Source organism: Aquarana catesbeiana, linkage group LG06 (genome assembly GCF_042186555.1).
Source record: "Aquarana catesbeiana isolate 2022-GZ linkage group LG06, ASM4218655v1, whole genome shotgun sequence".
NCBI lineage: Eukaryota > Metazoa > Chordata > Amphibia > Anura > Ranidae > Aquarana > Aquarana catesbeiana.
The window spans coordinates 393502901-393525563 of NC_133329.1; the positions used below are offsets into that span (position 1 = coordinate 393502901).

Below are 22663 nucleotides of genomic sequence, written 5' to 3' on the forward strand. Positions count from 1 at the left end.
TTCAGCTTTTTCAAGCATGGAGGCTCAGCCTCACAAGTGGGCGTTACCTTGGGTGGTCTGCATGCAAATGTAGTCTGCCTAAGGAACGCCCACTCCTCTCGACTACATTTTTTGGATTGTTGCTGATGAGCATTTCTGCATGTGTCCAAGGCTCCACTCACATTTGAGCAATCTTTGAAACATGTACAGAAATGCGCATTTCCACGTGCGTTCTCGAAATGTGCAAAAAAGCACGTGCAGCAATTGCAGTGCCATTCATTTTATCACAAAATAATCACACAGCCAGGAAAAGTATGGGGCACCCTTGCAATGAAGATTTACCCAGGATGCAGCTGCCTGCACAATATAGGACATACACTATATTGTCAAAAGTATTGGGACACCTGCCTTTACACGTACATGAACTTTAATGGCATCCCAGTCTTCATCCGTAGGGTTCAATATTGCGTTTGCCCACCCTTTGCAGCTATAACAACTTCAATTCTTCTGGGAAGACCGTCCACAAGGTTTAGGAGTGTGTCTATGGGAATGTTTGACCATTCTTCCAGAAGAGCATTTGTGAGGTCAGGCACTGACGTGGACGAGAAGGCCTGGCTCGCAGTCTGCACTCTAATTCGACCCAAAGGTGTTGAGGTCAGGACTCTGTGCAGGCCAGTCAAGTTCCTCCACCCCAAACCCGCTCATCCATGTCTTTATGGAACTTGCTTTGTGCACTGATCCAAATTGTTTGGTGGAGGGGGGGTTATGATATGGATTGTTTTTCAGGGGTTGGGCTTGGCCCCTTAGTTCCAGTGAAGGGAACTTTTAAGGGGTCAGCATACCAAGACATTTTGGACAATTTCATGCTCCCAACTTTGTGGGAACAGTTTGGGGATGGCCCCTTCCTGTTCCAACATGACTGCGCACCAGAGCACAAAGCAAGGCCCATAAAGACATGGATGAGCGAGTTTGGGGTTGGAGGAACTTGACTGGCCTGCGCAGAGTCCTGACCTCAACCCGATAGAACACCTTTGGGATGAATTTGAGCGGAGACTGCGAGCCAGGCCTTCTCATCCAACATCAGTGCCTGACCCCACAGATGCGCTTCTGGAAGAATGGTCAAACATTCCCATAGACACACTCCTAAACCTTGTGGACAGCCTTCCCAGCAGAGCTGAAGCTCTTATAGCTGCAAAGGGTGGGCCAACTCAATATTGAACCCTACGGACTAAGACTGGGATGCCGTTAAAGTTCATGTGCATGTAAAGTCAGGCGTCCCAATACTTTTGGTAATATAGTGTATTTCATTACAGGTAAGTGATGTGACAACAGCTGTGGGAAATTTTCTTTTCTAGCTAAAGCTCAACTTTAAACTCCCAGAGCACTTTGGGTTTACTAAAGAGCAAAAAAGTAGCAGGAAAGAGGAGGGGGAGGTCACTGCCCTGACTCATTTAGTTGTCTATGCAAATATCAGCTTGTGCTACTCAGCTTTGTAAACAATAGGAGGTAAGGAGAAACTGGAAACCTGAAAAGAAGTTGAGAGCTCCATCTGCTGGCTAAGTGCTAAACACTTAAAGGGAGTTTCATATTTATCCTCTACTAAAATAAAATAACATTTATTTTTTTTGTTTTTTGTTTTATAGTTCTCATAAAAATAAATTAAATAATATATAAAAACCCACCACATGTTCCCTTTAATGGTTGCAGACATAATCTACAAGCTGCGCACACAGAGGACATATCGCTTATCATTTTCAGTGAATAACAAGGAAGCAATGTTTTAGGGCCCGTTTTTACACGCACAACACCCGCCTTCCTGCAATGTGTGGTAATGCACATAACATGCGTTACTGTGTAGCGTTGCAGCACCATCTATTTTGAATGGCATCCCATCACACTAAAGCAGGGGTCTCCAAACTTTCTAAACAAAGGGCCAGTATACAGTCCTTCAGACTCTGGGGGGGTCACACTGAGGCCAACGGGAGTAGAAAATGTCCTGATGTCAGTGGGAGTATACAATGCCCCATCGTGGGTGTCAGTGGTAGGAATTTTGCCACTTCATTGGTTTCAGTGGGAGGACATATGCCCAATTGTTGGTGTCAGTGGGAGCAATCGTACTCGTAGAATAGTGCCCCATCATTGATGTCATTGGGAGGAATTGTGTCCCATTGTTGGTGTCATAGGGAGGAATCGTACCCCATCATTGAAGTCAGTAGGAAGAATAGTGCCCCATCATTGATGTCATTGGGAGGAATTGTGCCCCAATGTTGGTGTCATAGGGAGGAATTGTGCCCCATTGTTGGTGTCAGTGGGAGGACTAGTGCTCCATCATTTGTGTCAGTGGGAGTAATAGTGACTCCTATCAGCAGAAGGAATAGTGCCCCATAGTTGATGGGAGTGGGAGCAATTCTGCCGCTTCATTGGTGTCAGTGGGAAGAATTGTGTTCCATTGTTGGTGTCATTGGCAAGAATTGTGCCCATTATTGATGTCATTGGGAGGAATTGTCCTCATTGTTAGTGTCAGTAGGACATATGCCCAATTGTTGGTGTAAATTAAAGGGCGCGTGCCCAATTGTTGGTGTCAGTGGGGAGGACATATGCCAAATTGTTGGTGTAAATGCAAGGGCGCATGCCCAATTGTTGGTGTCAGTGGTTGGAATAGTGCCCCAAGGGCCAGATAAAAGCAATAAAGGGGCCACATCCGGCCCCCCGGTTACGCAGTTTGGAGACCAGTGCACTAAAGCAACACATTGCATTGGCAGCCCATTCGTTTCAAAGGGTCGCCTTAATACAAGGCACATTAATGCGCAACGTAACGTGACGGGTTAATACGCCACAAAGAAATAAATGGTCTCTTAACTCTACAGTGGTGGAAAAAAAATGATGGAAAATTGCTGAAGTGGACTCGGGATCTCCTCCACCGATGTCCGAGTTTTAACCAGCGCACAAAGTATGTTTCAAAGAATCAGCCAACCCCCGAACTGCTGCAATGAATCATACACCGCCTTCTCTATAGGATATCCAATTGGCAGAATCTCTGCGGTGGGTTCCCATCACTGCCCACCGGTCACATTATTATGGGGGTCTCATTGCCACTGTTGGAGTTTTAATCTTTTTATTATTATTAGAAAAAATGCAGCTGGAGGAGCGAGACTCCTCAAAAGATGACTCCTCAAAAGATGAGGGTAAGAGATGGGAGCTGCAGCAGAAAGATCTTGCCACAGGGTTCCCTGAGAGATATAAAAAAAAAAAAAAGGAATCACCGCTGGCATCCATCTGTATCTGAAAATTCAGGATGGCCATACATGCTTTGATTAATGATTGCTTTCTCGTTTGAACGGTCTCTTCCAATAGGAATAATTGATCTATAGTTGAAAACCTATTAGATTGATATGCCACACACAGGGAAGTGAATTTCGATCGATAACTGAGATACAATCGATCAAGTTATCAGTAGCATCCCTGTTTCCACCATGTAATCTCATAATCAATCACATTCATGAATGAAGTATCTCACTGCTGCCAATCAATGCAAAACGATTGATAAATTTCTACCCTGGCTGATCGACTCAATTTAATTAAATCTGATCAGAGTTGAGTCTAAGGGCCCATGCACGCTTGTGCGAATTGTCATTGCGACTTTGGACATGACAAGTCACAGCCCATTGTTTGCAATGGTTCCCGTCCACAGCAATTTTGAAAAGGTGTCTGCACTACTTTGGTGCGACTTTTGATGTGCCTTTGGTCTAGTGAGTGTAAAGTCAGATCAAAGTCACACCAAAAGTCTCATCAAACCAAATTTACAGGTGCTGCTCAAGGCTCCACCGGGTCCTCTTATGTAGCAACTGCTTGGAGTGCAGACAAGGACAGAGCTCATCCCAGCTCTAGACATCAAATGGAAAAGGGAAAGGTCCTGGAAGTCGCACATCTCTGTAAAACCCCCTAAGAAGGTGTATGTCAGGCTCAGCCTGGGATCCAACCAGGCCACGCCCCCAACACATTTCACTCTGCCCACGGAGCTTAGTCACGAGGAGAGCTTCGTTGGTGGAGTAAAAATTGTTGGGCACTGGTGGCCCATCCATACGGGGTGCAGGGTTGCCACCCCCCAATCCATGCGTCCAGACCCTAATCTACATGCAGGGCGCCAGACGCATGAATTCCAATGGGTTTTTTTTTCCCGAAGCGATTAGAGCCCGAGGCTCTAATTGGCTTTAAAAAGGGTGGGCTCGGGGCGCAGGTGTGGTGGTGGGGTTGGTGGCGGGTGGTTTGTTTGCCGCCCCCCCAAAATGGAGCACCAGCCACGACTGGTGTTGGGGGTGTGGCCTGGATGGAGCCCGGGCTGTGGCTGTCATACACCTTCTTACAGGCTTTTGCAGAGATGTGCAACTTCCAGGACTTTTTCCTTTCACATTAAAAGTCACATCAAAGCCACGCTCCAAAGTCACTCGGGAAATCGTGCAACTTTGGAGATCCGCTAATGTGAATGGAGCCTAAAGGGAAGTTGTAGCTATTCGTTTGTTTGCGGATTCAATCGTTGAGATCAAATCACATATTCATCAAATTAAAAAACACAGCGTGTGATCACCATTTGGCATAAAGCAAATCAGAGCAGATTTCCAATTACCCAGTTATGTTAGTGCAGGCACTGCCAGACCTGGTAAACATGTTAATTTATAGAATTAGTGAACTGTCGCATCTCCAGGTGCTTTTTGTCTTGGTGACAGATTTGCTTCCCTCCACTGTGACTAGGTCTGTCATTGACTTTACACATTGCTTGAAGCTGATTCTGTGCCATTATGTAATGTCATCTCAGAATAAACAACTAGAAAAGTCGAGCCATAAACCCCTTTTAGGAGAATAAGCAGGCCAGGTGGATTGTACATAATAGGAATATAGCGGAATACTTGCTTTGGCATCCATTTCTATTGGAGAGTCGCTGGCTCATGGTGACAGTAACATAGCAGTTCCACCCCCTATAACCCCCGCCTAGCATTCAGCAGGAGGATGGAAATTAGTCACTGGAGAGGAGAAGGATCTCCAACACATGACTGCTTCCACCTCCCCATTCACCCACTGCACACAATCGATAAAGAGCTTAACTGCTATGTGATTGGCTCTGGGCACCAGCAGCTACACACAGGAGGTCATGCTAAAGTAGGTATGTTTCTGCTATATACTCTACTTCTGACTAGGGATGAGCAAAGCTAAAACTGATAGATTTCCACCAAATTTTGCCGTCTTGGCTAAATGCATTGAAGTTAATGAGGAAGGTGAAGTCAAGGCGTATCTAAACCAAAAAACAAAAATGTAAATCCTAAAACTGCAATTTAATAAATGTAAATTGTAGTTCAATAAATTAAGTGATTTGATTTAAACTTCCACTTATTTGCTTCCTCCCCCCATCCTCTGGTGCCACATTTGGCATCTTTCAGGGGGGAGGGGGGAAGGGTTACCACTTCCGGAGACGGCGCCGCTGTCCCTCAGAAGTTCAGCCCCCTCCTCCTTCCTCCACCGCTGGGCCAATTAGAAAGTGCATCGCGCTTCACGCATGCGCAGTAGGGAACTGGCTGTGAAGCCGAAAGGCTTCATTGCCGGTTTCCCTTAGCGGTGATAGTGGCGGCAGCAGCACCCAACTGCCGATCCAAAGATTGGCTGGGGTGCCGACAGTGCGGGCTCCCTGGACAGGTAAGAGTCCATATATTAAAAGTCAGGAGCTACAGTATTTTTAGCTACTGACTTTGATTTTTCCCCCCCCAGGCTGGAACATCTCTTTAATTAAACAATTAATTATAATTATATTATATTTATAATGATCTTATATTTATACATACCTATATAATATTTTAATTATAATTTAATTTTATTATACATAATTTTAACACGAAAACAAATAAAGTGATTGCAAAGGATTAAAAAAAAACAAAAAACCCCCAAACATGTTATGTGCACTGGAACGGCCCTGAATCTCTATTTCTCAGGTCCTCCTCCAGTATTCCTGGCTCCTCCTCCTCTTGGTGTGCCACCATAGGAAGCTGCTTCCTATCATGGCATACCCGTGGGCTCGATCCTGAGCTGCGCTGCTTGCATCTATAGACATAGCCAGCGCGGCTTTCCCCGCCCTCTTCTCACAGGATTTACTGCCGATGGGCACAGCTTTGGATCCAATGAGGGCCAGGGTAAGTGTGTGTGTGTGTGTGTGTGTGTGGGGGGGAGGTTGTGAGGGGTTGTTACTGATACACAAATATTTTTTACCCTAATGTAGGGAATGAATTTAAGTGTAAAATGTTTAGGCTTTAACACCACTTGCATTTCATTTTTATTTACAATTAAATATAAATTGCAGGTTCATTAAATGGAATTTGTGTATTTAATTAAACAATTATTTTAACAATTAATTAATTTAACAATTAAACTGTTATTTTAATCTATAATTAAATATAAATTACAGTTTACCAGTACTTAGATGTGGTGGTCGCATTCGTTTTTATTATTCAGGCTAAGTACAATTTCAGCAAGTATAGAAAATATATGTTTATCCTGCCAGAAACCCAGTGTCCTGTGAGGCTGAACTTTAAACATGTCTACCCTGGTTCCCTTCCATTACATGCTGGAGTGATGGAATTAGTAGTTTGTACAATAAAAATACACTGTAATTTGTTCTTTCTTCGAAGCTCACAGGTAATGACAAGAACACAGCATTTCTGGCAGGATCAACGCGTTTTCCCTGTATTTAACTATTGGTGTGGCACTTCAACTGTGGATTCCATACAGTGTGGGTTTTAGTCCACTCTACATTTGTTCATCTCCATTACGTAGTGGATTGATTGAATTTGTAATTTATACAGTAAAGACTATTAACTTGTGGTGTGACGCTTCAATCTCAGCTCAATTTATTTGCATTACAAACCAATGAATTACTGTGGGAATCCTTTGGTGTGTATAAGCCACCAGCCAAGAATCCAGACACAGTGCATAAACACCATTGCAACACTGCTGAATAGTTACACCTATAGGACAAGGTCCAGGGTTCCAGTGCTACCTATCCGTACCCCCATGGAGGACAACAGTGGCTGCCCCCTAGATACAGTGGAGGAGGTAGCATAGCCATTCTAGGTCAGGAAGTGTGTTTTTGGCAGAGTCATATGAAAATAAAGGGGAAAGGCCTGAAAAACAAAAACTAATGTAGCCACCACATCTAAGGCCTGGAAAGCTGCGATTCATTTTTGGTTTTTAGTTTAGATACCCTTTAAGGTGGTTTTTAAGCGTGCAATGAGCATTAAATGGCTCCAGAGATGCAATATATTACCAAAAGTATTAGGACGCCTGTCTTTACACGCACGTGAACTTTAATGGCATCCCAGTCTTAGTCCGTAAGGTTCAATATTGAGTTGGTCCACCCTTTGCAGCTCTAACAGCTTCAACTCTTCTGGGAAGGCTGTCCACAAGGTTTAGGAGTGTGTCTATGGGAATGTTTGACCATTCTTCCAGAAGAGCATTTGTGAGGTCAGGCACTGATGTTGGACGAGGTAGGCCTGGCTCGCAGTCTCCACTTTATTTCATCCCAAAGGTGTTCTATCGGGTTGAGGTCAGGACTCTGTGCAGGCCATTCAAGTTCCTCCACCCCAAACTCGCTTATCCGTTTCTTTATGGACCTTGCTTTGTGCACTGGTCCAAATCATTTGGTGGAGGGGAGATTATGGTGTGGGGTTGTTTTTCAGGGGTTGGGCTTGTCTCCTTTGTTCCTGTGAAGGGAACTCTTAAGGCGTCGGCATACCAAGACATTTTGGACAATTTCATGCTCCCAACTTTGTGGGAACAGTTTGGGGATGGCCCCTTCCTGTTCCAACATGACTGCGCACCAGTGCACAAAGCAAGGTCCATAAAGACATGGATGAGCGACTTTGGAGTGGAGGGACTTGACTGTCCTGCACAGAGTCCTGACCTCAACCTAATAGAACACTTTCGGATGAATTAGAGCGGAGACTGTGAGCCAGGCCTTTTTCGTCAAACATCAGTGCCTGACCTCACAATTGCGCTTCTAGAAGAGGGGTCAAACATTCCTATAGACACACTCCTAAACCTTGTGGACAGCCTTCCTAGAAGAGTTGAAGTTGTTATAGCTGCAAAGGGCCAGCCAACTCAGTATTGAACCCTACGGACTGAGACTTGGATGCCAAGTTCATGTGCGTGTAAAGGCAGGCGTCCCAATACTTTTGGTAATATATTAGATGCTCCTTTCACCTGAAACCTCATTATTTTATGTTTTCTTTTTTCCACGGAAAGAAAGAAAGAAAAAAACAAAGACAGTGAAAAGAAGCTATAAAAGCTGAAAGTGACACAGTACTCCAGCACTGATCAAATACACAAAAACAACACAAAGGACACTAAATGAATAAAAAAGAAACCAAACTGCCCTAAATATAACCAAAAGCACCCAACTAATAAGAAAACAAAGAATAGATCTTTTTGCAAGCAAATTTCACCTAAGCAGCAGAATTGAGATTTTTTTAGCCTTGATAAAATTTCACAAAAATCATTCCGCTCATCCCCACACCTGACTGGCCAAAACCCTGAAAAGGGGTTTATACCTAAATTTTACATCATGTATGACGTTTCATCACATTTGTAAATTTGATCACTTATGCCGTCCTTCATTTAGTAATCACAATATTTTTGTTTCAGGGAAAAAAAAATTTCCTTCAGATTGCTGTTTCTTTTTTTGCTTCTGCGTTTGGTTGGCTTTTGCCGCCGGTCGTTGTGCCCTGAGTACAGAAGGTCCAGCCCCCCCCCCCAGGTCTCTCTCTAATATTCCTTTTCTCCGACCGTGACAAGCTGCCATCATGTCTATCCAGCCGTGTCCCTCTTTTCCCTCTTTTCCTCATTTTCAATTTTTCTTCATCACTCTTCCTTTTCTGGTTTTCTTTTCTTCTTTCCGCAGAGCCCTTTCTTGTTCATTTTTCCCTTCTTTTTGCCTTTTCTTTTCAAATTTCTCCTCTTTTCCGGCCCCCTTTGCTTTCTTTTCAAATTTCTCCTCCTTTCCGGCCCCCTTTGCTTTCTTTTCAAATTTCTCCTCCTTTCCGGCCCCCTTTGCTTTCTTTTCAAATTTCTCCTCCTTTCCGGCCCCCTTTGCTTTCTTTTCAAATTTCTCCTCCTTTCCGGCCCCCTTTGCTTGCTTTTCTTTTTTATTGTTCTTTCGCTCTCCTTTTTTATTTTTTTTATTTCGTTTCTTCCAGCTGGTGGAGCCCAACTCTTCTCCACCGAAGGTCCTGAAATAAGAAGAACAGATGTATGTATTACAAATTGGGAGCCTTAGAGCCCATGACACACCCACTTTTGAATGTATCAAACTGTTTTTCTTCCTATACAAGTCAATGGTATTGCAAAAGAAGCTTGATGAACCTTAGAAGGAGATCAAATGCACCTGTGAACCTACTCAGAAACATTTCAAAGTGATCTCTTTTGCAGGCTTAATGCATCTAAAAGCATACAAGTCCTTAAAGTGAACCAGAACTCAAAAAGTACTATGTTTTAGGTAACATCAATGTTAATTGTGACCAAGCAGTACCTGAAAAATCAACCTTTTGACTTGACTTTTAATTCCTCAAGATTAAAGTGGTGAAGATCAGGGGACTTGACCTTATATCTGTATAGGGGATGCTTGAGATCATCTAAGGCACTTCTGCCTCTGACTTCTAGCTTCAAAAAGATTTGGCACGAGATTTGGTGATGTCACTACTGTCCTGCTCATGGTTTTCTTTGCTGGAGAGGAAGCTGTACCTGAGGAACTGCAGTGCATGGATCTCCCTGCTTCTGTTATATTACCCACCAGGGCATCTATGCTTTCTCCACTACTCTTGTTGTTTAATTATTCCCTACCAGTGATTACGTCACCAGACATTGCTCTGACAAGAGGAAGCAAAGACCTGCCTCTACAAGATGGCTGCCTCCACACAAAGCCACGGTTCAGAACAAGGTAGGGTAAATCAGTGATGGGGAAAGGTCAGCTTCGGAGAGACCACAGGCAATACAGATGACTAGTCATTTACCCTTTGCTTGTCTTTTTTTGTGCACAGCTTCCAAAGTACAGACCCAGGAATCTGAACCTTTGCTTGTAGACAGCCCCAAATGTTGTTATTCTGTACAACTTTTCACCAAACTCAGCTCTCCCGTTCAGACTCAAGAAAAAAAAATTGATTCCTAATGTGATCTCAAACACCCAAAACCAAGGTAAGTGGTGGTAAGATTCCCCCCACAGGGATTGGTTTTATCCAAGCTGTGAACCAAAAGGTCCCAACTGTCCCTTTTTTGAAGGCATTGTGCCAATTGGAACCAAATCCTTCTGTCTCTCTTCAGTTGTCCCTTGTTTTGGTCTGATGTATAGCCCTTTATAACAATACACTATTTAACTAATGTAAGCTCTATATTGTGTTAAACCTTTGATCCAACCTCTAAAAGATTGCATTTATTGTTTTAAAAGCCAACATAACGAGTGGTAAAAAAATAATTGTTTTCATACTATAGTCTTCATGGTCTTTGTTACTGGGGGTGTATCCTCCTACATACTTTGTGAAAAAAGGTATAATTCCTTCTCATCCCACACAGTTGGGAGGTATAGTGAACCTTTGAATTGGTGATGGCCCACCCAGGGCCCCTAATGGAGCTGAAACCCAGTGGGAGTTGAAACTTACCCAGCCGGGGCCTTGATGGTGTTCTATGGCTGCCACCAACTCAACCCAAAACAACAAATCTTTCTATCATCTATATCAGGCGGCTCCAATCTTTCCAAACAAAGGACCAGTCTGCTGTTCTTCAGACTTTAGGGGGACCCGACTTCGCCCAATGTAGAAGTAGAAAATGTCCTGTTGTCAGTGGATATAACCCATGCCCCATCATTGGTATCAGTGGCAGAAATAGTGCCCCATTATTGGCATCAGTGGGAGGAATAGTGCCCCATTGTTGGTGTCAGTGGGAGGAATAATGTCCCATCATTCACGTCAGGGAGAGGATAAAGGCAAGCAAAGGGCCACATCCAGCCCCGTGGGCCGCAGTTTGGAGACCACTGGGCTACATTATTTATGGAGTGCATTAGCAAATTCAGTTTTTTTTTTTTTTACTAATAAAACGTTTCAAGTTTTTGTCTAGCCAGCATGCCAACCCATACTTGGCTTATTTGTCAATTATCATCCTGAATGTCTCCAGATTCCAAATTTGTTCACTGGGGTATTTTTTAAAAAATTAACAAATTATGAGTTTGTCAAAGTAGACGGCTCCGAATTGCAAATTTTTATTGAATTCCTACAATAGCCACTGAATGGAAATATAAATTATCTCCATAAGATAAAGAATGTAACAAATGATGCAATAGGGTGGATTTACAAAAGACATTTTGGGGTTGATTTACTAAAGGCAAAGTGCAGTTGCCCTCTACAAAGTGCAGTTGTTTCAGAGCTTACCGTAGTAAATGAGGTGAAGCTTCACTTGGCAAAGAATACCCAATCATGTGCAAGGAAAATAAATAAAAAAAAACTGCATTTTTCGCTTGCACATGATTGGATGATGGAAGTCGGCAGAGATTCTGCCCATTTACTAATCTCTGAAGCAACTGCGCAGTCTGTTAGCCTTTAGTAAATGGGCCCTGAGGGTGCTCACATAGATAGTAAATAGGGTAAATCTGTACTTTGAATACCCAATCATGTGAAAAGGGTAAAAAAAAAAGGATTTTTGGTAGTGCATGATTGGCTGATTGCATTTAACACAGCTTCATCTTATTTGCAAAGCTCAGTCAGCATTCACTTTGCTAAGTGAATAGTTTCTATCACTTTATAAACCAACCCTAATGACTGCTACACTTGTGATCTAATTTCCAAAAGATTACAATTTGAATAGGTAAAATAAATCTGCACTAAAATTGACTATGGGGAAACATGAGATAGCAGTCGTTATTCATTTGTTGTAGGAAAATCCTGCAGATTTCTAGTACAGCCTCTTCTCTCAAACAGAAAAAAATAAATAAATAGGGGATATATATATATTGATCATTTATTTATTGCATAACTTTTTTTTGTACATCTACTTAAAAAAAAAAAAAAAAACATGTCTGGACACATAACGTGGAGTTAAAGGATATGTGCCTGCTGTATTATGTAATAGTATGAAAAAGTATCCTGTTCTCTTTGTATTGCTTCCTTTGTGTGGATCCCTGGTGTTCCTGCCAGTCCCTCTGCTTTCCTAGGAAAAACTGACCACACTAAGTGGGGGCGCACAGCATGGCTGTGCTTTTATTCAGCCTGGTCTCCTCCAATGATCAGACTTCTCCTAACACTCCCCCCCCCCCCCCCCCCGCTCAGCCATTCACTGGGAAGAGCAGTGTACTACTGTTTCTCTTCCAACAGCTCTCTGAGCTCCTTATGCAGCTGAGAACAGAGGGAATGTGATCACTTATAAAAAAAAGGTGTTTATAATTTTTAATTTTTTTTTTACCTATACACCAATGTTTTGCCCTTCATTTCTATTTTAAACTGAATGTTTTTTGTTTTTTTTTTACAAGGTGAGGGTTCACATATGTTCAATTTGGTGGTATGGTAATTACTATTGTGCTGCTTACATTGTTTGCCTATCCTGTCTATCTGCTCTACTTATAAGAAAGACCTGAAAAGAAAAGATAAGAAAAGAAAAGAAAAAAGGTGGACATTATATATTAGACTATTTAATAAAAAGACAGATGAGAGAAAGAAAGAAAGAAAGAAAGAAAGAAAGAAAGAAAGAAAGAAAGAAAGAAAGAAAGAAAGAAAGAAAGAAAGAAAGAAAGAAAGAAAGAAAGAAAGAAAAGAACATGATTTATTATACTATTAATTAGAAAGGCAGATAATGAAAGAATACGTATAAGAAAGAAAGAAGGAAAAAGGAAAGAAATATAGATTTAAAGACAAAGATAGATAGATAAAAATAACAATTATTATGGCAAAATACATTGGGAGAGAACTCAACTAAAATTGGAACACTCAGAATCTGGTGCAGCTGTGCATGGTAGCCAATCAGCTTCTAGCTTCAGCTTGTTCAATTAAGCTTTGGCAATAAAAACTGGAAGCTGATTGGTTTCTATGCACAGCTGCACCAGATTTTGCACTCTCCAGTTTCAGTAAATAACACCCAATGTTACAACCTTAACCTCTTTGGCGGTTTTCCCGAGTGTGGCTCGGGGTTAAATTTCAGTACCATTAACGGTAACCCCGAGCCACACTCGGGATTGCATCTCAAGATCCTTGTCCCCAGGATCCTGCGATGTCCCCCCCCCCCCTCCTTGTCTGCGGGCTCTGTCCTTCGCCCAATGCCTCTGTGTGCCGGGCTCCGTTCCCTGCAAACGTCGAGATGCATGGGGGCAGAGCCCCGGCAGCAAATTCAAAAAGTGCAAAATTTATAACACACACAGTACACTGGAATCTTACAGAATACATTACTGTATGAAAAATTTTCACCTCCCTTTTGTCCCTAATGCTTTGTCCAGTGCCCTGCATGCAGTTTTATATTATATATACTGTTCTTTCTGCCTGGACACTTGAGATTGTCCATGGCAACCAAAAAGTGTCCCTTTACGTCAAAAGCGGTTTTAGACCAGCAAGAAAACAGCGATAATAAATTAGAACACTTGCAGAATTCAGCGATAGTGAATCGTGGGGAAATTTATTTTATTATTATTATAATATTATTATTTTTTTATAATTATTTCTAGTTATTTATTATATTATAATTTATGATTTAGTGTTTCAAACTTAGTCATACCCGGGATGTCTGCTAGACTCTTGTTTGGACAGATTTAAGTGTGTTATTAATAAGAATTACAGGCCTACAATATAAACTGCCAAATTTCTATGCAAAACAACATATCCGCTTTGAGATTCAAAAATCTGACATAATCATACTGCCAGGGAGGTTAAGGACTGACGTTGATACATTGTTGCCAATTCTGCACCAGGAAATATTCATAATCTGTTCATTTTCACCAAATATCAGGGTAAATAAAAATTCCAGCCAAATCTCTCCTATATATGAATTTCTCCAATCTATAAAGACTCTACAATATTTTTACATCAATTTTATGCCGTCCTAACCCTGCTGGAAATTCTTTATTTCCAGTGAAGGGAAGATGGAGAAGCTCCCTTCCTCAAGGTGTCATTTTTCATTTTTTTCTATAGAACTGTCTCAGCTTCTGTTTTTTACAGGCTGCTAATCCATTTTATACTCCGTTTGAGCATTGCAACTTTCCTGTCAGTATTACATTGTATATCCCTGTATGTTGTGGTCATTCAGGTGATTATCTAATAGTTTCTTGAAACTATCGATGCTCCCCGCTGAGACCACCGCCTGTGGAAGGGAATTCCACATCCTTGCCGCTCTTACAGTACAGAACCCTCTACATAGTTTAAGGTTAAACCTCTTTTCTTCTAATTGTAATGAGTGGCCACGAGTCTTATTAAACTCCCTTCAGCGAAAAAGTTTTATCCCTATTGTGGGGTCACCAGTACGGTATTTGTGTATTGAAATCATATCCCCTCTCAAGCGTCTCTTCTCCAGAGAGAATAAGTTCAGTGCTCGCAACCTTTCCTCATAACTAAGATCCTCCAGACCCTTTATTAGTTTTATTGCCCTTCTTTGTACTCGCTCCATTTCCAGTACATCCTTCCTGAGGACTGGTGCCCAGAACTAGACAGCATACTGCAGGTGCGGCCGGACCAGAGTCTTGTAGAGCGGGAGATTTATTGTTTTATCTCTGGAATTACATTCGATAAGAAGTGTCCCTTGTGCTGGCTGCCTTGGTTGAGATCTCCCATCCTCTGCGCCTCCCCTCATCCATACCCAGAGCAGTAATCTTCGAGTGCTAGGTGGGTTAATACAGCCACTGGACCTGTTCTCCTAGTTGAATCTTCTGTCCTCTGCCCCCTCCCCTAAACCCCCACAGTGGTAACATTTGGGTGGTAGGTGGGTTAATACAGCTTCCGGACCTGTCATAGGCACTTGTCAAGAGGGCCGACTATGCTCAACCCCCCCACCTCCATTCATAGAAGATGTACTATACCTTCCATCAATCAAAAGCACTCTATGAATGGAGGAGGCAGATTTTTATTCATCCTCTATTCATAGAGTGCTTTCCTTTGATGGAAGCTATAAAATAGCTTCTATAAATGGAGGAGAGGGGCAGAAAGGACAGGCATAGTCGGCACCCTTGACAAGTACTTATGACTGGTCCAGCAGTTGTAATAGGCCCAGAAGGTTACCACTGTGGGGGTATTGGGGGAGGGGGGGCAGAGGATGGAAGAGTCCACTAAGAGAGCAGTCACCAGCACAAGGGACACTTCTCATTGAATGTAAGTTCTGTCCCTTGTGCTGATTAAAAAAAATAGGCTTTCTTGACTTGGAAACGTCCACAGCCGCCAACCATTGGCCTATGGCTTTGTAAAGTAGAAGACAGAAATAAAATGGAGGACTTAATCGTCACAGCCTGGCATCAACGTGAACAGCACTCCGAAATCTGGATGTAGTGGAATATGTTTGTGTACTCTGAAGAAGGGAAAGTTCTTTTTGAGGGACGAGGTGCTGCTTGAGGGCTATTCTGTAATGAAGGACTTTCTGACAATCTGTAAGTTGAAGCCGGCTATGATGATCCCCCTTCCTTTCTATAATTTTTTTTCTTCTTCTTACCCATATCTTGCTTTTTCTTTAACTATCTTTTCTTCCTTTTTTTTTTTTCTGCTACCGCTATCTAATCAATTGAGGAAAATAGTTAGGCAGTTCCTGGTTTCTCAATCTATACGGTTCTACGTCACTCCCAGCTCCTTATGGGGCAATATGTATACCATTGCATCACACTTTTTTTTATCATTAGTGTATTGTCGTGGATCTTGCCTTTCTGGTTTAAATAAAATATTTGAAAAAAAAAAAAAATAGGCTTTAATGCATTTTGCTTTTGTTTTTCTTTAATGCAAGCAATTGTGTTGCATTATAGGTTATTGCATTTTGGGTGTGCTAACCTGCTTTTTGCAATGTAGCCTAGTTGAACTACATCCTGCAAGATTGCAGCTCAGCTAAAAATGCACGAAGGACGCACCTCAATGCAATATGTATTCACATGTTGTCTTCTGGCAAGACTTACTACCCATCCCCTATGTGTGCATTTCTATATAATTATTGTAACAAGCTGACCGCCAGCATGTTTTGCAGGGTGAAAAATTATCTTCTCTATACCAACCAGTCCAGTGGCAGCTGGTGTTTTTCTTTTTTTTGCCCCCCAGTGGCACCCCCCCCCCCGCGCTGTTTGTCGGTCCGGCACCTAACCCGTTGTGGTGGGTGGCAGGCAGCGTGGTGCAGCGGCTTGGCTCCTGTATCCTCTCCTCCATGTCGGCTTCCAGCTCATCCACTCCTCCTCTTAGGCGTTCGATAGGATCGCCTGTCCTTTAAGCCAGTCGGGTGATCGGTGTCAAAACCCGCTTCCTGATTGGCTGGAAGGAGGATCGGTGTTACAACAGTAAAATATTAATTGGCTGTTGTAGCACACCTGGGTGGGATCGGAGCGCACTCTTTGCGACTCGAACCCACCCTATATTGAAGCCTATTAGAGCACCTGGCTCTAATCGGTGCTTCAAAAAAACAGCCCCTCCGCATTGGAATCCATGCGTCAATGTCCTGAAAGGGGCCGGACGCATGGATAGGGGAGGCAACGATGGACAGGGGAGGGGGGGAGGCGGTGCCCGTGCGCCCTTAATGGACGGGCCGCCCCCGAACCAGTCATGTGTTACCCTTTAAGTTGCCATGTTACCTGGCTATTAGGGTACAATCACAAAAAGAGCCGCACCTATAGTTAAAAAAAAGCCCTGCAACCAACACAGCCCTTATTTCATAACAGAATTATATATTTATTACTGCCATTTATATACCATCAGCAATTCACACAGCACTCTACATACTGATCAGTCACATCAGTCCCCGCCGAATGAGGAAAATAATTGTACTGTACTCCATACTGCTGAAAGATTTGTAGCAAACCTACAGTGTGCATCATAAGACAAGGTTCATATTATCCTTGTAACAGATACCTAAAAAAACAGACCAGGCCTGGGAATTATCAATTCCTGAATGAGTTGTGGGTAAGAAATTTCCATATATTGGTTGAACGATCCATAGACTTGTATCTTTCTTTAACCTGACCATGTAACTATGAGCATGCGGGATTTTGTGGTAGTTTTACAACTGACACATAGATTGTACCACATGAAGGATTATTATAATATAGATTTTCTAGCTATGTAATATAACTATGAATTGTGCCTCATCATGTAATAATAGGTGCTATAATGTCCTGTGCCCTCCGTGTGCCAAAGAATGTTCTACTAGACCAGAGGTTTTCAGACTGCAGCCGGCAAGCCAGATGCAGCCCTTTGCCTGCCTGTATTGGGCCCGCAGGATACTATTCCCACTACTGACACCAATGATGGGGCACTATTCCTCCCACTGACACCAATGATGGGGCACTATTCCTCCCACTGACACCAATGATGGGGCACTATTCCTCCCACTGACACCAATGATGGGGCACTATTCCTCCCACTGATACCAATGATGGGACACTATTCCTCCCACTGATACCAATGATGGGGCACAATTCCTCCCACTGACACCAATGATGGGGCACTATTCCTCCCAATGGCACCAATGATGGGGCACTATTCCTCCCACTGATACCAATGATGGCACACTATTCCTCCCACTGGCACCAATGATGGCACCAATGATGGGGCACTATTCCTCCCATTGACAGCAATGATGGGGCATTATTCCTCCCACTGACACCAATGATGGGGCATCATTACTTACACTGACCCCAACAATGGGGCATTATTCCTCTGATTCATATAAACAATGGAATACTTTTCTTACCACTGGCACTAAAAATGGGGTACTATTCCTCCCACTCATACCAATGATGGGGCACTATTCCTCTCACTGACACAAATGATAGGGCACTATTCATCTCACTCACACCGATGATGGAGTGCTATTCCTCCCACTGACGCCAACAATGGGGCACTATTCCTCCCACTGACGCCAACAATGGGGCACTATTCCTCCCACTGATACTAATGATGGGGCACTATTCCTTCCACTGATACTAATGATGGGGCACTATTCCTCCCACTGATACTAATGATGGGGCACTATTCCTCCCACTGATACTAATGATGGGGCACTATTCCTGCCACTGACAGCAATGCTTCGCCCAACTGATCAGACACTATGAGGCTGGTTTACTAAAGGCAAATAGACTGTGCACTTTGCAAGTGCAGTTGCTCCAGAACTTAGTAAATGAGGTACAGCTTCACTTTGAAAAGAATACCCAATTACATGCCAGGAAATTAAAAAAAACAGTGATTTTGCTTGCACATGATTGGATGATGGAGGTCAGCAGAGCTTCTGCTCATTTACTAAGCTCTGGAGCAACTGCATTTTGCAAAGTGCACAGTCTATTTGGCTTTATTAAATCAACCCTCATAGTCATTTTTTTTTACTACCAATAATCACCTAGCCTGAGGCATTGTTTACTCCCAGTGACACTGGGACATTTTCTACTCTATCTGGCCACAGTCCAGCCCCTCTATAGTCTAAAGGACAGTAATTGGACCTTTGTTTAGAAAGTTTGGAGACCCCTTTACTAAACAGAGGACATTGTACAAGGTGCCGTAGCAGATGACAAAGGATATCTATCTATCTATTATAGATATACATTTATGAATAACTAAACATAAATAAAGCAAATACAGTTATTTCAGTAATTTTTATAATTGTGCACCTAAAGTGTATCTAAACCCAAAACTTTTTGTTTTGGATAGTGTGGGGAAGGATTAGAACCCATGTTGGGGTTTTATTGCTAACTCTGAAGAAATTACAGGGAGGTGCTTGGAACAATGGTGATAAGTAATACAGAATTACCAATGGTCGGTCCAATTTGATTTTGTAAGGCACAATGGCCCCAGTCTTGCCAAACAAGGTACCCTCAGTATGGACCGCCCAGTGAAAGTCCAGTAAATATAAAAGGTGGAGAAAGTTCACCAGAACCAAAAAAGTCCAAGACAATGTTAATCATCCATCAGATGATTGAATAATAACTCCAACATGTTTTGGGGATCTAAACCATCCCCCTTTATCAGGGCTTAGATGTTAAAGTGGAGCTCCACCCAAAAGTGGAAGCTCCGCTTATCTGCTTCCTCCTCCCCCTCCGGTGCCACATTTGCCACCTTTCGGGGCTGGTGGCTGGTTTTGACAGGCACCCGTCCCCAATTCCAGGTGACCTGGCTGCGGCGAGATGCAGCGAGGTCCCCTGGGAGTTCGGCCCCCCTCCATCTTTCCCCGCGCGGCCGAGCCATTCACAAAGAACAGCGCGCTTCGCGCATGCGCAGTAGGGAACCAGCTCTGAAGCCGCAAAGGCTTCACTGCCGGTTTCCCTTACAGGCAATGGCGACGGCAGCACCTGAGAGCCGATGGGAGTATTGTCCGTGGTGCCGACATCGCTGGACTCCAGGACAGGTAAGTGTCCTAGTATTAAAAGTCAGCAGCTACAGTATTTGTAGCTGCTGACTTTTAATTTTTTCATGGGCGGGGTGCTGGACCTCCTCTTTAAATATGAACTGATGAAGAGGGGTTGTGTTGGCTGTTGTATTCATGTAGTAAATGTAGTAAATATTCATGTAGTAAATATGTGCTGTAAAGATTCCTACACTAGTAACTTACTTGTGTGTGGTATGTGTGCAATCACTACAGTCTGACAGTATCATTGGATTATGCAATAAGATTACTAATGCAATTGAAATTTGCAAAAAAAAAAAGTAATTCTCCCCGTCCTAATTTTGCTGGGTGATATCGATCTGTTGAGGGAAATGCTTTGCTAAAAAAATTACAAAATATTTCTAAAACAAAAAAATGTCTAACGGGGGTTAAAAGCGCCACGCTTTCGGCCGAAAAGCGCAGCTAAAACAATGGTAAATCGCCGCTAAAAATAGCGGCGCTTTACCGCCGATGCCCGAGGCACTGGCAGTGTGAAAGTGCCCTTACCCCTTACACACTAAGGCGCTTTTCAGGTGCTTTCTTGCTAAAAAAAAGTGCCTGAAAAGCTCACGAAAACCAATTTCCATTAAAATGAATGAATGCTTTCACACTGGGGCATTGTGCTGGAAGGGCGGTGAAAAAAACGCCCCTCGCCATTGAAATGAATGGAAAGCGCTTCAAAACCGCCTGAAAAGCTCTTCAAAAGCGCTGTGTTTTACTGGCAGTTTAGAAGCGCCTCAGTGTGAAAGGGGCCTAAGTGTGCTTTCACACTGAGGTGTTGGGGGCGTCGGCGCTAAGGCCACTTTCACACTGAGGAGCATCTAAACTGCCAGTAAAAACACTGAGCGCTTTTGTAGAGCTTTTCAGGCGCTTTTGAAGAGCTTTCCATTCATTTCAATGGAGAGGGGAGTTTTTCACAGCCCTGCCAGCGCACTGCCACAGTGTGAAAGCATTCATTGATTTCAATGGAAATAAGTTTTCGTGAGCTTTTTAGGCGCTGTTTTTAGCGTGAAAGCGCCGGAAAAGCGCCTCAGTGTGAAAGTGGTCTTAAGCAGTTTTTGCCTTACTCTGGATCTAATGCAGATTTGGAATTCTGAGGATGGAAGGTTTTTATTGTATTTTCTGTCCTTTGGTGGAACCTGATGGACATTTTCAACCTATGTAACAACGTAAGAACAAAATTATTGAGTGTGACGTACAATAACCCATACCAACCAGCAACCAATCAGAATTCACCTCAGTGAAGCTAGACCAGTACAAGATGGATTATGATTATGGATGCTAATAACACTTTGCATATGGCCCACCATCATACTGAAGAAGCCTTTGGGTTTTATGATCAAAAATCTGTCTGGTTGCCGGAGACAATGCAGAACTTCTAATCAAGATACTTGTCCCAGGAAATTCGGTATTGAAGCTACTGGATTAACATGATTGCCAGGCAACTAGCATTTTTAAGAAGAAGAACTCAGCATTGGTAGCTCCTTATTCATTCAGTACAGGTATCCTGTATATGAAACACTCCTCACCTTAGGTGGTTGTCCAATTGATCAGGACTCCTCTCCACTTGTACATCAGCTGCCCCTTGTGTCCTCCAATCAGAGTGCGAATCTTGTCCCTCCTCCATCTTTCCCTTGGAAATGGACGACTTCCAGGCTTGGTCCTGGGGGGTGGCCGGCGCGTACCTCGCCACTGCAGAATCTGCCAAGAGAACAGAGAGACGGCTATAAGCCACCCCCAATCAGCCGGCCACAAATAGAGTATTTAGGACCATTGAAACAAAACATACTTACCAGAAGACAAAAAGGGGTGGCCAATCTTCAACCAAGTACCCCTGGGACGAGCACCATAAAAAAGAAAGACACTACAGGGACAGCCCAGCAGGAGCACGAGACACGACACATCGCCAAACAACACACCGGACTGTCAGCTCTTGGGTCTAAGACCAGCAATCGCCAATGAGCCAATTTTTGCAAGTTAAAATATCAAGCAAGTTTATGAGTCTGTCTGCTGAATATTTCCACCAAACGACAATTAGCACTGAATGCCCGCCATGCTGGTTTTCAGCTTCCAGTGAGCTAATAAAGCAATGAAGCAAATACTGCAATTGTGCTAAAGTTAGAGAGTTCACGCAATTTATTTTCATCTGAGTTCTGTGTAATCACCTGCCAAAAAAACACATGCATGTCTCTGTATAGGATCGGGAGGAGGACAGTAGTAAGTGTAACTTCTGAAGTGTGTTCAAGTGTGACCAATCACAAAGCTTCCAAGGCAGGTCTAAATCTGATTGGAAGCTGTTACTTCTTAGTACTGAGGTCAAGCTTTGTGTATGAAGGGCAGCACAGAGGGTGTTCCAGCATCACCAGCAGTTGTGTTCCAGGATCGCCGACTGATATAATACAACACAGAATGCAACGCCCAACAGTACCCAACAGACCCTGGGCTGGAGATTACGAGTCTCTATTGGACCCCAGTCTGTCCGTGTCTAGAAATCTATCCTTCCTTTACATATACATATAGATTTAGACCTCATAGTATTAATGGTCATTTTTAAAACGTTAGTAAAATACCTGCAGGGTGGCTAGCACTCCTGCCTTGCAGCCAGGGGGTGCTGGTTTTAACCAATTCGACTCCTATACCTGTATCCCTATGGAACAGAGCAATTTTTACATTCCAGCTATGGGCCTGTTAACTTGGCAATAACTTTGTCAATATATATATATATATATATATATATATATATATATATATATATATATATATATATATATATATATATATTTTTTTATACTAACCAAGGCTTTTTTCCCCTCAGATATAGTCTAGCAAACATTATTTTTTTTATGCAATTTAGACACAAAAAAAATAAATAAATAAACAGATACCTTTTTTCTACTTCCAATGTTATTAAAAAAAAAAAAGCGTTACTGTAGATAAAAAGTATACATTTAAATCTGTTGTCATATTTAAAATGACACTAAAATTATAATTTTGGTAGAAAGCAATGCAAAGTTATGTACTATTTGCTGAAAGACATTTTTTGGTTAATTTTGCATTTTTAATAATAATAATAATTTAAAAAAAGAGCATAAAG

At 42.7% G+C, this 22663-nt stretch overlaps 1 protein-coding gene across 2 annotated transcripts in view; it reads right to left on the minus strand.

Annotated features, from left to right (window-relative positions):
- LOC141147204 (indian hedgehog protein-like) overlaps positions 1 to 22663 on the minus strand; it is a 158679-nt gene that overhangs the window by 32537 nt on the left and 103479 nt on the right. The window contains exons 3-4 of one of the 2 annotated variants that reach the window (XM_073634363.1): positions 21099 to 21270; positions 8166 to 9245 (exon numbers count right to left, since the gene is read on the minus strand). The exons of the other annotated variant lie outside the window; for it this stretch is intronic. Of the exons in view, the coding sequence (XP_073490464.1) occupies positions 8864 to 9245; positions 21099 to 21270 (554 nt within the window). The 3' untranslated portion in view covers positions 8166 to 8863. Of the gene's footprint in view, positions 1 to 8165; positions 9246 to 21098; positions 21271 to 22663 lie in introns of those variants that run through there. 2 annotated transcript variants of the gene reach the window in all.